Below are 12,439 nucleotides of genomic sequence, written 5' to 3'. Positions count from 1 at the left end.
TAATCTATAGTGCTAAATGAGATCTGAATTTTTTTTATTTTTCTATCATTATCCAATTAATAATTATCATTTCTTTTTTAATCCCCAATAAAGTGATATTTCGAGTATAAACACAAATTACTATTATTCTTAACGTTCCCGCGCTTCTTGCATTATTGAAATATTTAAATGGATAATATTGTCCTACAACTCATCAAAATTCTTCTATATTATTAACATGATATTTTTTTTTAAAATGCTTATTACAATAGGGATTGTGTGCACAGCTTAATCTATATTTATATATACACAATAAATTTTTAAAATATGAGAAATAAAAAAGGAATTATATGAATCATTCTTTCATATAAATCTGATGATAATAATAATAATAATAATAATAATAATAATAATAATAATAATAATAATAATAATAATAATAATAATAATAATAATAAAGATATAAATTTTTAATATCGCCTACTTAAAATTATTATATGTACTCTTATAAGATTCAAATACATTTCTTTAGCTGTAAGAGAAAATATATTTACATAATTAGGAAAGTATTCTCGATTCTGTAAATACATTACCAACCAGTTTTGCAGTATCATCCTTTTTTGTAGACAGAAAATTAAACGCTTGAAGCTATAATAATGATACAAAACATCAAACACTCATACACAACAAATGCTTAAACATATGAAGAGTAACTACGTATCCTCGAATGAAGAAACAATCTTTACATTAGGTCTCTTTGATTTGAATTTTTGAACACCTTCTCTTGTAACAGATGTACCAGTCACATCAAGATGCTCTAAACTTAATACATGTTCTGCCAAATAAACAAGACTAGAATTTGTAACCCGTGGATAATTCCTGAAACAGACACGTACTCAGGACATGTAAATTTATATTTTTTTTAATCATTAAAAATAATTTTATTACCAACCGTATCAATTTACCTACCTAACGACTAATGTTTTAAGAAGAGGATTATTAAATATTTGATTTTCTTCTTCTAGAAATATAATCCCATGCGGAGAAGTATGAATTACTCTTCTAGCAATACTCCCTATGGCACGAATTGCTCTATCTGAGATTAAACGTCTTTGAAATCCATAATTTTCCCAATTACCTTCGACTAAAAACTGAATAAGATAGAAACATTAATATCTCATAATCTAATTAGAAAAAATCAAATAATATTAAATTTCACAAATCAAAAAAATATCTCACTTGAACAATATTTCCATCTTCAAATACAGGTCGCCGAAAATTTCCTGCATCAGTGTTTCTTAAAACTGCTGGACATTCCAAATATAAATGCGTTAGAGTTTTAGTACTACTAAAGCAACTAACTTCACTATCTCCAAGCGCAGTATCTCGTAAATCTAAAGTCTTAATTATTTAACAAAAATTTATTACTCATGTAGAAATATATTATAGAATAGACATTATCATTATATAAAAAAAATATAAAAAATACCTCTAATGTTTTAAATCCAAATCTGGTTGCCAAACTGGCATAAGCCACGCATTCACCCAAACGATGACAAGAATTCAATCTGAGTTCTTTAAGTTTTGATATTTTACTAATTACTAATAGAGAATGTGGCATGAACCATTGACAATTACTTAAAATTAAACACTAAAAATAAATACATATATGTAACATGTTATATATTAAAAAAAATATCAAATGTAACAGATAAATAAAAAACTTTTTCAATGAAAAAAAAAAAAAAATCAAATAAATTATTTTCAAAATATATATTTATGTAAAAGTAAATATGATCTTACTGTTAAATTAGGCATATGAAGGTCAATTTTAAAGAAGTATGACTTATTGCTTTGCAAATGACCCATCTCACATCCTTTCAATGAAAGTTTCTCAATTGTTCTTGGAAAATCAGTTATCTCAACCTATAAATATACAAGTTAATACTGCAGTTCGGTACATATATATATATATATATATGTAAAATACCCATCATCTATATTTACCTCATCACCATCTATATAATAATCTTCTATAACTAACTCCTTTAGCTGACCACAATGTGTGTTTATGGTATCAAAAAATTTTGGTGTCAGTCCTAAACACTTGTTGGAATGTAAATCACCACGCATCGCTACATTAGTTGTCATTGGTTGAAAGAATTTTGTATATTTTTCTAGATCATTCAGAGGCATAGGAATTGTACGAAAATCCACTTTTCTCCATAAGGTTCTATCTCGTGTAACTTGTGCCAAACGTTGACTACATCTATATTTGATTGAAATAAAATAATATACTTTTTATAACCAATAAAAAGTATATCATTATTTGCATCAACTTACAAGCTCAATGCCATAAGATCTTGAGGGTTTAAATATTTCAATATATTCAACAGAATATCATCACAAAAATCAAGCAAATGTGGATGTGACTCTTCGTATTTTATTCTTTTCGATTCTCCACTACTAGAGGGTTCTGGTGATAATGATTTACTTCGTTTCATCTTCATTTTCTTTTTACGCCTATATAATATACATATTTATTTAATACATACTGAAATGTTAATTTTTCTGCAAATCAAAATAATCGATTATATAGAGTTAACAGTGATACTCGTAAATTTAATAATTAAATATTAATATTACACATTATTCCTTTATCAGAAGAAAATAACATATAAAAATAACAGACAATTCTTTATAATTTAATAATATTTGACTCTAAAAATGAAATGAATTTTTTAAAACATTTCTAAAATGCACTAAAAACATTTCTATAATTTTCTATTCTCAAGATGATAATAAAATAACTGAAACACAAAGGATGAAATTTTAAACAAAATATTGGGTTAGTTTTAACTGTTGTAATTAATCCAAGTTTCCTTAGCTGTAGCCCAAAAATAATGATAAAATCTCTGCCAACTGTAACAGATTTTCTGAAATTTAAATCTTATGGAAAAAGACAAAAGCTTACTGTTTCTTCAATTTAAATAACTTCTTCAATATCCCTTTTCTACACATTTATTTTACTAAATTATAGATGTAAACAAAAGTAGTAGAAATATATGTACATGAATATCTCTTTTAATGAAAATATTAATACGAAATTGTATAAGTTAAAAGAGAGACATATCACATCACTTTTCATATATATATATAAATGTGTATATTATATATACACACATATATATAGATATGTGTATATATATACACACGCACACACACAGATATATATGTATATATATAATATATATAAGCACAGGAATATCAATAAATAACACAATATTTTCCTTGTAAGGTTATAGTGTGAATGCTCAAATGTGTAAAGATCGTACGATGTGTAAAATGCCAAATATGGCAACTTTGATTTCATGAGCCATCCAGAAAAAAAGGCCTTGTCTCCATCTTGTCCCACTTTTTGCAAAATTCTTATATCTCTATGTTGAAAAAAATTCTACATTACGAGTACAGACTCAAGAAATAAATGAATAAGATGAAAACTATGTAATAACATAACCTTCGTTAGTCCTACTGTCATTCGTTTGGCATTCCTCGTGTCATACATTATTTTCTAGCTTACCAACATATGGATATGAAAAAATATATATATGTCAGTAACAATACATTTCGCACACACGCGTACAGATGTAATAATATCGACTCCTACCAAGATCACAGACTTCTAGTTAGAAGAGTTTGTAGCTAAGGTCAAACGTGTAGTTAGTTCAGTCAGTGCCAAAACAAAGCAACTGTATGAAACTAAGTACATTCAATCGTACAGCAAGGTCATTAATAACGGAATAGGCAAAATTCTGTTGTGATTGGATACATTAGAACTCAAATAATATTTTCTTAACAATGATTGGCTAATTCTTTCTTGTATGATAAACCAATGTCCAATCAGCTTACGTCTACTAAACTGCAATGATCACGCTATATTCAAGTTATACTTTATATACTTATTATATTATCTTAAATGTAAATAAGATAATGTATAGAATATCGTAACTTATTAATTGCCTATATTTAGTATTAACGAGATGTAATTCTTTTATATATTAAATTAAAATATATTGCATAAGTTCCATTTTTTTCATCCTCTTCATTTGACTAACCTCTGTTTATGAATACTTCGAGATAGGTCGACCTAAACCAAACAACGTTATGATATGTGTACAAATAAATTCAATATCTACAAATTTGTTGGTCTATAATACGTTGCGAAAGTAAAATATTCTTTTTTTGAGAATGAAAGTAATTCGTGTTAATTCAAAAAACGTTATTTTAATTTTTTTTGCACTTTTATCACATATTATTAGGGAAGTACATATGTGTTATGGTAATGGTAAATTTCGTGCATATTTTTTATTATTATTAATAATCGTTTTTTAAGAAATGATCTATTTTAATATAATAATTGGATATAATGTTTGTAGTTTAGTTAAGTTGTAAAACAGTTCCTTCGTATGTTATTTGATATTACAGATCGTATAATAAGTTATGCGTTAAAAGAATCTAATGCAAATTCTACGCCTGCTTATAGTAGTAAAAAGGTAAATTTTATCCTATATACATATACATGTCTATTCAAGTATACATAATTGTTAAAAAGTATAAATATATAATTTATAATTATATGCATCACCGTAGGAAGAAATGTCAGGCTTGTGTCCAGCTGGAATACTGTGTTCCGAGTTAAGAGTAGAATGTTTAAAATGTAATTTAAATACCAATTGTGTGTACGGAGCAATTTATGTTGCAAATTGTACTGTACTAGAAAACGTTGATTGTATAGTATGTATCAAATAGTAGACTATTCTACAAGTTTATTTAACTATAATCTCATTTTTAATATTCTTTGTAATTAGGGTGAACAGAACTTTCAAAAAGAATACATATGTCGTTATTGTTATCAAACTGAACCTTGGGAACATCAATGTCATCTAAAAAATTCCTGCAGTTCTGTAGCATCGCCTCAACAATATTACAGGTTACCTTAGATTAAAATAAGAAGATGATTAAGTAGTTTAAGCATTTGTTCCAAATATATATTTCTTTTTTAGAACAAATTGTACAGTCAATGGTTATATATTGTGTTTGGGAAAAAGGAAATTTATGAAAAATTTACGATGCAACTGGACAGTAGGATACAGATGGTCTACCGCCTTGATACTGAGCATTACTTTAGGAGGTTTTGGTGCAGATAGGTAACTTTAAAACTTCTAATTTAGCAATATAATGAAATATTATAAACATAGATAATTCTAAACTAACTATTATATTTAATAACAAAACAGATTCTATTTGGGACATTGGCAAGAAGGTATTGGCAAATTATTTAGTTTTGGAGGACTTGGTGTATGGACTTTGATTGATGTAATATTGATTTCTATGAGATATTTAGGACCAGCAGATGGATCTCTCTATATTTAAATATTATTCTATCTTGTGAAACTAATGTAAGATTATTTATGAGACCTCTCGAATTTTATGTAAAAAGCCTAGATATTATACTATTATTTTATTAGATCCAACTTACATAATTTTTATGGAACGAAATTAGTATTTGTTGTCTTTTAAATTGAGAACTGAAATGAAATGTGATATGTATATAAATACACAATTTTTTTTCTTATAAGTATAAAATATTTATTACTTAGAATATAGTATTTCATCCAAGCATTTTTCAATATATTTAAAAGTAGTAATTGTATCCTTAAGATCATCTTCATCGATCTGCAAAATAAAAAATATGATGTAAAAATATATTCTTTACTGATATTATATTTCATATATAAAATATAATTATGTATTAACTAGTATAGACTGATAACCAAGCTGTTTGATCAATCTAAGTTTTAAATTCATAAGACCATGTGGAATTTTCGAATATCGTAAACACGTGGTGTCATTTAACAAATCGATATGAAAAGATCTGTAAAAGTTAGAAATAATATAGCAACACATACATATACAATTTTATATATATTTCAATTTAAAAATTTATTTATTAGTAGAAATTATTACCCTAAAGTTGAATGATCAAAACTAACACCTGCAATATAAATTCCTTTTGCAGGAGAATTGATAATAACATTTTGAAGTTTCATTTGTTTGGAAAATCCACTTACAATTGTACAGATAGTTTTTAAAGATTTTTGTATCTTCAAAGCTACATATACGTCAGTAAACAAATCAGTAGGCAATTTAATATTTGGAGATTCAATTTGAATAGTATGAAGTAATAAATATAAACTAGTTCTTATTTTCCAAAATTTGTTATTATATGCTTGCAGGAAAATATCTCTTTTAATACATTCCTGTATCATCTAAAATATATTTATATATAAGATATTTGTGTGAAATATAGACATTATAAATGATTAATGCATAACATACAAATTCTGCTTGATATCCAAGAATCCATAATGACAACAATATACGTAATAATTCCTTTGGTTCATCAAACATAACAGATTGTATGTTATCAACATAATTTTTAACTTCCAGGAATTGTACATCTGTTAATTTGTAATTTAATATACAAATGCTCCATAAAAATCCATCTATGTATTTAGATTTATAGATTTGTTTCTTATAGAGATCTGATTTATCTTTAAATGTTTTGTTTATCGATGATATATTATCTATTATATCAGTGACTAGCCGTTGTAATACTTTAGGTTCCGCAAAGTACATATGTGAATATAATTTTAAAATATGCACTGCTGGTATCATGTGATATTTATTATTACAGTTAATTATTTCTTTGCTTAAATTACTTGGAAAAAAATTTTGTGTAGTACCAGCATGTCGTACCACTTTGCATAAAGGTACAAGTAGATTTAAATTATTAATCAAAAATTTAGCTTCGCTTTCTATTAACTTCTCAACATTTTCTATTTGTGGTTGTGTTAATTTAATTCCGCATTTAAATAATGTTTCTGATACAATGCATTTTTCAAATAACGATAACTCTTCAAATTCCAGATATTTCCAAGTCATTTGTACATCTTTTACTGCATTCTCTTTTCTTAAACCAAAGAAGTAGAGACAGAATATGATTTCATCTTTATCAAAAATATTATACGATATTCCTTCACGTAATAATTCCATAGCTTTAATATAGAAATTCAATTCCATAATTTTATAAGGTATAGTCTTAGTTAAAAATAATAATAATTTAAAAATATCGCAGTATGACATAACCTCTAAAAGGTTACAAAATTTTATATCAATATCATTTATTTCATGGACCAATACATATATGGGCTGTTGATACATAAAATTTATTAATGCATTTAACATCTCTTTTTTCTGAATTTTTTGTAAATCTACTAAAGATGTATTATGTCTTTTGTCGTCTGTAGTAGTCCTAGATACACTATTATTTATCCCATTTTTGGATATATTTGATAAAGTTTCTTTAGAATGCAAATTATTCTTTAATGTTTCTTCTAAAAATTGCAAAACCATCGGTTTGAATGGTCTATAACATTTCCCATAAATCAGATTATTACTATTTCCTTCATGAATTCGAAAAGTGTTTACAACTAATCTAATAGTTGTACGTACGTTGTGATTCAACATATATAAATGAATTTTTAAACGATTATTTCTATCGACAAATAATATTCCTATAAAATGCACTATACAAATTTCTAATTCTCTAATAATCTTTTGTAAGATTATATATGAATGTGTATTTCATATTAAACAGAGTATTATTAAAATACAATTCACTGACACATAAGATTCAGTATTACGATTACACTGTTAAATCGAATATAGTTCACACAGAAATGTGTTATTGTTTTATTAATTTTGTTATTCTTTAAAACGATATATATCTTTCGATATGCTATGAATAAAATAGAGCGTTTATTTAAAGAACTATAAGCGAGGAAAGTATCGTTAAATCTGAACAGATTTGTGCTTGAATTATTCTAACTATTTTGTTTGCTAAATCCTGAAATATTTTGCTGAATATCAAAATATTCGTATAAAAGATTTATTTTATAAATAACAAATGGATAATGTAATATTATGCAAAGATATTATTTTCTTGATATAGATAAATACTATATACGTATACGTGCAGTTGGCTTTCAGCTGTGTTTATATATATATATATATATATGTGTGGATGTATATGCATATATATCTACACGCTCTATATACTTAACCTATAAAAAAAATAAATTTTGCTTCATGCAACAAGTGAAAAGAACAATATTGAAAGATCAAATGTATATTAATTGAAGTATTAAATGAAGCTATTAAAATGCCAACAGTCATAGCATTAGATGTTTCTTTGTCAATGAGACGCCCTGCAACAGTTGGAAGTGTAGGAAGTAGTGATAATTCTCAAAGTGAACAATTAACGAGGCATCATTTAGCAATTCATGGAATAAATGCCTTATTACATTATTTACAAACTAATTCTAAATTAGAATTCGTTTCTTTGGTAAAAATTAATAAATATATCCTGTGATTTATTTAAGTTTCTTAATGAGACAATTGGTTGTTGCAAAGTGAAATTTTATTCTAGGTATTATTTTCATCGCTTTATGAAGTTATATGTCCATTTACTCGTGACTATGACAGTATACGTGCAAAGTTACAAAATATAGAGGAATGTGACAAGACTTGTATCGAAACAGCTTTACATGGTGTTAACAATGTGATCATAGCAGAATGGGGCAATACTACAGCCTGCCAAGTAGTTTTAATAACAGATGGTAATCCTGGAATTGGACCAATGTCTTTGGGAGATTCATTAAATTCCTTAAATATAACAAGAGATATAAATCCTTTCCCATTACCTTTTCCATATCCAGGAAAATTAAGTGTCGTTTGTATTGCACCATCGCAAGGTAATATTTACTTATAATTTTATATATTTAACAATACATTTATCTTATATACACTTACTCATTTGTATTTATATGTATATATTATTTTAGATCCAAGTTTGTCTGTAGGTTTACCTCTTTACCAACGTCTAATTGATCTAGCTGGATATGAAAGCATTATATTAGTACCAGATTCTCCTCTCACAAAACATTCTGTTGCAATATGTTTTCAAAAACTAGCAGAAACAAATTATGTGTCTTTTCAAGGTTACTTAAAATGTGGCTATTTAGGGTCACGTATTCTTCTATCTCCACCTCCTATGGTAATTTGTTTGTTAATAACATTTGTGAAAATTAAACTGCTTTGTTTTGTGTATAATTATTTTTAACTAAAATTTTTAATAATATGTAGTTATTTTTTTTTTTAGCCATATACAAAGAAAACAGATTTTGAACTGATACCCGGTTTAATGATATCAAAAAATATTGAAATTTGTGGATTTATATCAGTAGCAGATGTTGGTAGTCCTAATGCCATATCAAGACATTTAGTCTTACCATTGCCTACTGAAAAAAATGCAAATATGCAAGGTATATCGTTGGAAGAAGATTCAGATACTGATGAAAATGGAGATGAAGGCAAAATTCCATCTTTTTGTGTATTATTACATGGAGCTTTAAAGGTTCTTTATTTCTAAATTAAATAGATTTTTTCTCTAACAAAAAAATATTTTAATAAGACAATTGTTTATAGGTAGAAAATATGGCAGCTCTATGTTTATTGAATAATGAATGGTTTGGCTTTATTTATTCATGGGCAGATACAAAAAAGAAGTCAAATTTAATGTTAACGGTTCTAGAACCAGGACCTGATATTGTACCATGGTTAGGTAATTTCAATAATTTAGGTCCAATTGATACAGCTCAAGGTGCACAAGTTTCTTTTCCTGTTAGACCTACTGAAAAGAGAAGTTATACACAAAATGCACCATCATGGATTCGACAAGTGGGATTGCAATCTGATATTCAAAAAATATTAAGACATGCAAGAAAATTGCCAGAAAAAACACAAAATTTTTACAAAGTACGTTTCAGATATCATCTCTTTATTTTTTGACAAATATTTGAACAATTCTATGCTTCTTTTTAATAGGAAGTAAACAGGTTGCGCAGAGCAGCAGCCTCCATGGGATTTGTGGAATTGTTAGAAGGTTTAGCGTGTATACTGGAACGAGAGTGTACATTGTTACCACCAAATTTAAATCCAGACTGTACAATACAATTAGGACACGTCGCTGCAATGTTACGAAAACCTGAATTTCTCGAACTCAGATATAATATTCCACCGACACGAACAAAATTTCAACAGGAAGGTTCATAAAGTGACAAAAATATGCATTTGCAATATTGTATTTATATTAAATGTTAAGGATAAAAATATTAGATATTAAGTATCATTGTTTTTTATAAGATAATAGTAAAATTTTACATTTTTTACTATAATGCTCGTTATGTTTTTAATCATCATTTAAGTTTTTAACCAGAAAATATATAATATCATATAAACCCTTGCTAGTTTGCATGCTAGAATATACATGAAGATCAGGAACATGAACAAATAATGTTTTTTGCGTTCCGATATTCAATGATTGATAAAATATATATTCGCATAAATATCTTCCAGCATCATGAGAAATGCAAGCTTTGCATCCACTTTCTTTTGAGTTCTCATTAATACTATCACAAAGTTTATTAACATTTATGTCTGTTTTTAAAATTTGACAAACAGTACATATTTCATTAGGACATTTACCATCTATATCCGGTCTCACATAGCCTGTACTGTGAGCAATATGTTCTATGGTTAAGCAACTTGCTTTGTAAGAGACACCTACATGTATAACAATCTAAACAAAGAACTAACAATTAATTATTGTATGTATTAATTTAACTATGATTTAATTAATGAATTATTAGAAGAGTTAGATACATATGATATGATAGTTACATACTATAGGATTATATTCCTGCCATAATTTGGATATTTGTGTGGATACATATTCATAAGATACAGGTATTTGTTTCGTAATTAATTGAGTGTTACATAATTCTGATTGAGGCCACAATTTAGACAATTCTTTCACAGCTTCCCAACTTGCATTAATAATATGGTTATCAAATGGTCCAAATCCAGTTACCAAAATTTTCTTTCCATTTATATTCAATTGATTTTCATGCATTTTTATAAATGCAAGTTTTAAGGTATTTTCACAGAATGACTTTTTCAAATCTTGAACAATAGTATGTATACTTTATATAACAGAAATTGTTTAATGTTTACAGAACGATAATTGTGGTTATATTTAAATAACACGTTGATAAATCAAATGCGTATCTCTCTTCTTGTTGAGCTATATAAGTGAAAGTGCGTTTCTACGAATATATGAATTTGCTAATTTTTGATAAATGATTTAAATTTAATTAAAAAATAATAGAACATATTAAATTTACTTTATATGATCATATTTTGACCTAACCTAAATAACATTAAGCGTGTTTATTGGAAAGATAGATATAGATCCTATTTATTGGAACTAGAAATTAAAATTTATTAATATGAATAAAAAAATTATACATTACATTTTGTGATGTTACAAAGTTTTATCATATAATAACATGTTAGAATTCCAGAATTTTAAACACATTGGAAAAAATGATATAAAAAAAAGAAATAATTTTATAGTAAATATAATTGACAATTTTAGTAATAATTAATTATTCACTTTTGTTATATTAAGTTTTCAATAGTATCAATTTCGCTATTATTGTAATCGTAATTAATAACCGATCTGATATTCACTATGATATCTATTTTATTTCAAATATTATTTCAAACATTACATCAGAATAGATTCGAAAGTAATATCAAATTTCTAACTTTTTTTTTATTTCGAAATTTTATGAATTTTATACCTAAAAAAGGTTAAAAAAAAAAAAGAAAAATACTAGATATATCAAATATAATACTGATAGTTTACGTATTTCACAAGTTATTTTTTGCAGGTTATATAATTCTTTTTCAATTCATTCGATCGCATTATTCTATCAAGAAATTATTGTTTCAAATATTATTCGTTTTTTGATATTTTTCCTATTTCTATTCTTCAAAATTTAAATAAAAATGATAAACATGAATTTTAAAAAATGAATAATTTTGTTAGAATCATCTGCAATTAGGCTAGAGAATATCTAAGAAAATAAACGTTTCAAAGGCTACGTTTCACTTTACATTAATTTCGATTTTATATAGATATTATTGATTATTTGTTATATATCTTTGCAATCTTAATAGCGAAAAAACCTATAAAACCCTATACGTTCACAAAAGTTTATGTCATGAATTCTCTATGTAAGTTTAATCCGATTTTAGTGACCAAGGATTTATTTGAAGGATAAAGATTTTTTACACGAGATTATTTTATTGTGTTGAAAATTTTTGATTATTTTGTTATTGAAAAATGTTATCTTCTTTATAACTGGAAATAAATAATTTGTTTAAAAAGTTTTCTGTGCGTTTCTGTAAGATTAATAATGTAAGATGTAAG

At 26.0% G+C, this 12,439-nt stretch overlaps 5 protein-coding genes across 10 annotated transcripts; 2 read left to right on the top strand and 3 right to left on the bottom strand.

Annotated features, from left to right (window-relative positions):
- Positions 1-446: 446 nt before the first annotated feature.
- On the bottom strand, positions 447-3,739 carry LOC122632124. 5 transcript variants are annotated; one of them, XM_043818631.1, is made up of 8 exons: positions 3,647-3,739; positions 2,323-2,502; positions 1,987-2,248; positions 1,783-1,905; positions 1,469-1,630; positions 1,219-1,380; positions 949-1,130; positions 447-858 (listed from the first exon to the last, which is right to left on the bottom strand). In XM_043818631.1, exons 2-8 carry the CDS (start codon positions 2,487-2,489, stop codon positions 693-695), a joined length of 1,224 nt encoding a protein of 407 aa, XP_043674566.1. In that variant the 5' UTR covers positions 2,490-2,502; positions 3,647-3,739; the 3' UTR covers positions 447-692. The 5 variants fall into 5 exon arrangements, with proteins under 5 accessions (XP_043674566.1, XP_043674563.1, XP_043674562.1 ...); XM_043818628.1 differs by lacking the exon at positions 3,647-3,739 and adding an exon at positions 2,954-3,640; XM_043818627.1 differs by lacking the exon at positions 3,647-3,739 and adding an exon at positions 3,270-3,640.
- A 305-nt stretch (positions 3,740-4,044) lies between these two features.
- On the top strand, positions 4,045-5,508 carry LOC122632126 (TM2 domain-containing protein almondex). 2 transcript variants are annotated; one of them, XM_043818633.1, is made up of 6 exons: positions 4,045-4,318; positions 4,465-4,532; positions 4,630-4,773; positions 4,848-4,969; positions 5,043-5,186; positions 5,277-5,508. In XM_043818633.1, exons 1-6 carry the CDS (start codon positions 4,228-4,230, stop codon positions 5,410-5,412), a joined length of 705 nt encoding a protein of 234 aa, XP_043674568.1. In that variant the 5' UTR covers positions 4,045-4,227; the 3' UTR covers positions 5,413-5,508. The 2 variants fall into 2 exon arrangements, with proteins under 2 accessions (XP_043674568.1, XP_043674567.1); XM_043818632.1 differs by having other exon boundaries at positions 4,048-4,324.
- A 94-nt stretch (positions 5,509-5,602) lies between these two features.
- Positions 5,603-7,892, bottom strand: LOC122632123. The gene is made up of 4 exons (XM_043818626.1): positions 6,379-7,892; positions 6,007-6,308; positions 5,797-5,914; positions 5,603-5,715 (listed from the first exon to the last, which is right to left on the bottom strand). The coding sequence occupies exons 1-4, from the start codon at positions 7,567-7,569 to the stop codon at positions 5,632-5,634; spliced, it is 1,695 nt and encodes a 564-aa protein (XP_043674561.1). The 5' UTR covers positions 7,570-7,892; the 3' UTR covers positions 5,603-5,631.
- Positions 7,893-8,118: 226 nt separating this feature from the next.
- LOC122631739 (integrator complex subunit 14) lies at positions 8,119-10,337 on the top strand. The gene is made up of 6 exons (XM_043817787.1): positions 8,119-8,446; positions 8,531-8,855; positions 8,946-9,157; positions 9,263-9,517; positions 9,589-9,918; positions 9,988-10,337. The coding sequence occupies exons 1-6, from the start codon at positions 8,264-8,266 to the stop codon at positions 10,213-10,215; spliced, it is 1,533 nt and encodes a 510-aa protein (XP_043673722.1). The 5' UTR covers positions 8,119-8,263; the 3' UTR covers positions 10,216-10,337.
- LOC122631740 (pyroglutamyl-peptidase 1) lies at positions 9,920-11,751 on the bottom strand. The gene is made up of 2 exons (XM_043817788.1): positions 10,847-11,751; positions 9,920-10,741 (listed from the first exon to the last, which is right to left on the bottom strand). Exons 1-2 carry the CDS (start codon positions 11,072-11,074, stop codon positions 10,352-10,354), a joined length of 618 nt encoding a protein of 205 aa, XP_043673723.1. The 5' UTR covers positions 11,075-11,751; the 3' UTR covers positions 9,920-10,351.
- Positions 11,752-12,439: the final 688 nt, after the last annotated feature.

This window comes from Vespula pensylvanica, chromosome 9 (genome assembly GCF_014466175.1).
Source record: "Vespula pensylvanica isolate Volc-1 chromosome 9, ASM1446617v1, whole genome shotgun sequence".
NCBI classification, from domain to species: Eukaryota; Metazoa; Arthropoda; class Insecta; order Hymenoptera; family Vespidae; genus Vespula; species Vespula pensylvanica.
The sequence above is the reverse complement of the archived record's forward strand: the minus strand, read 5'-3'. Positions and strand labels throughout refer to the sequence as shown.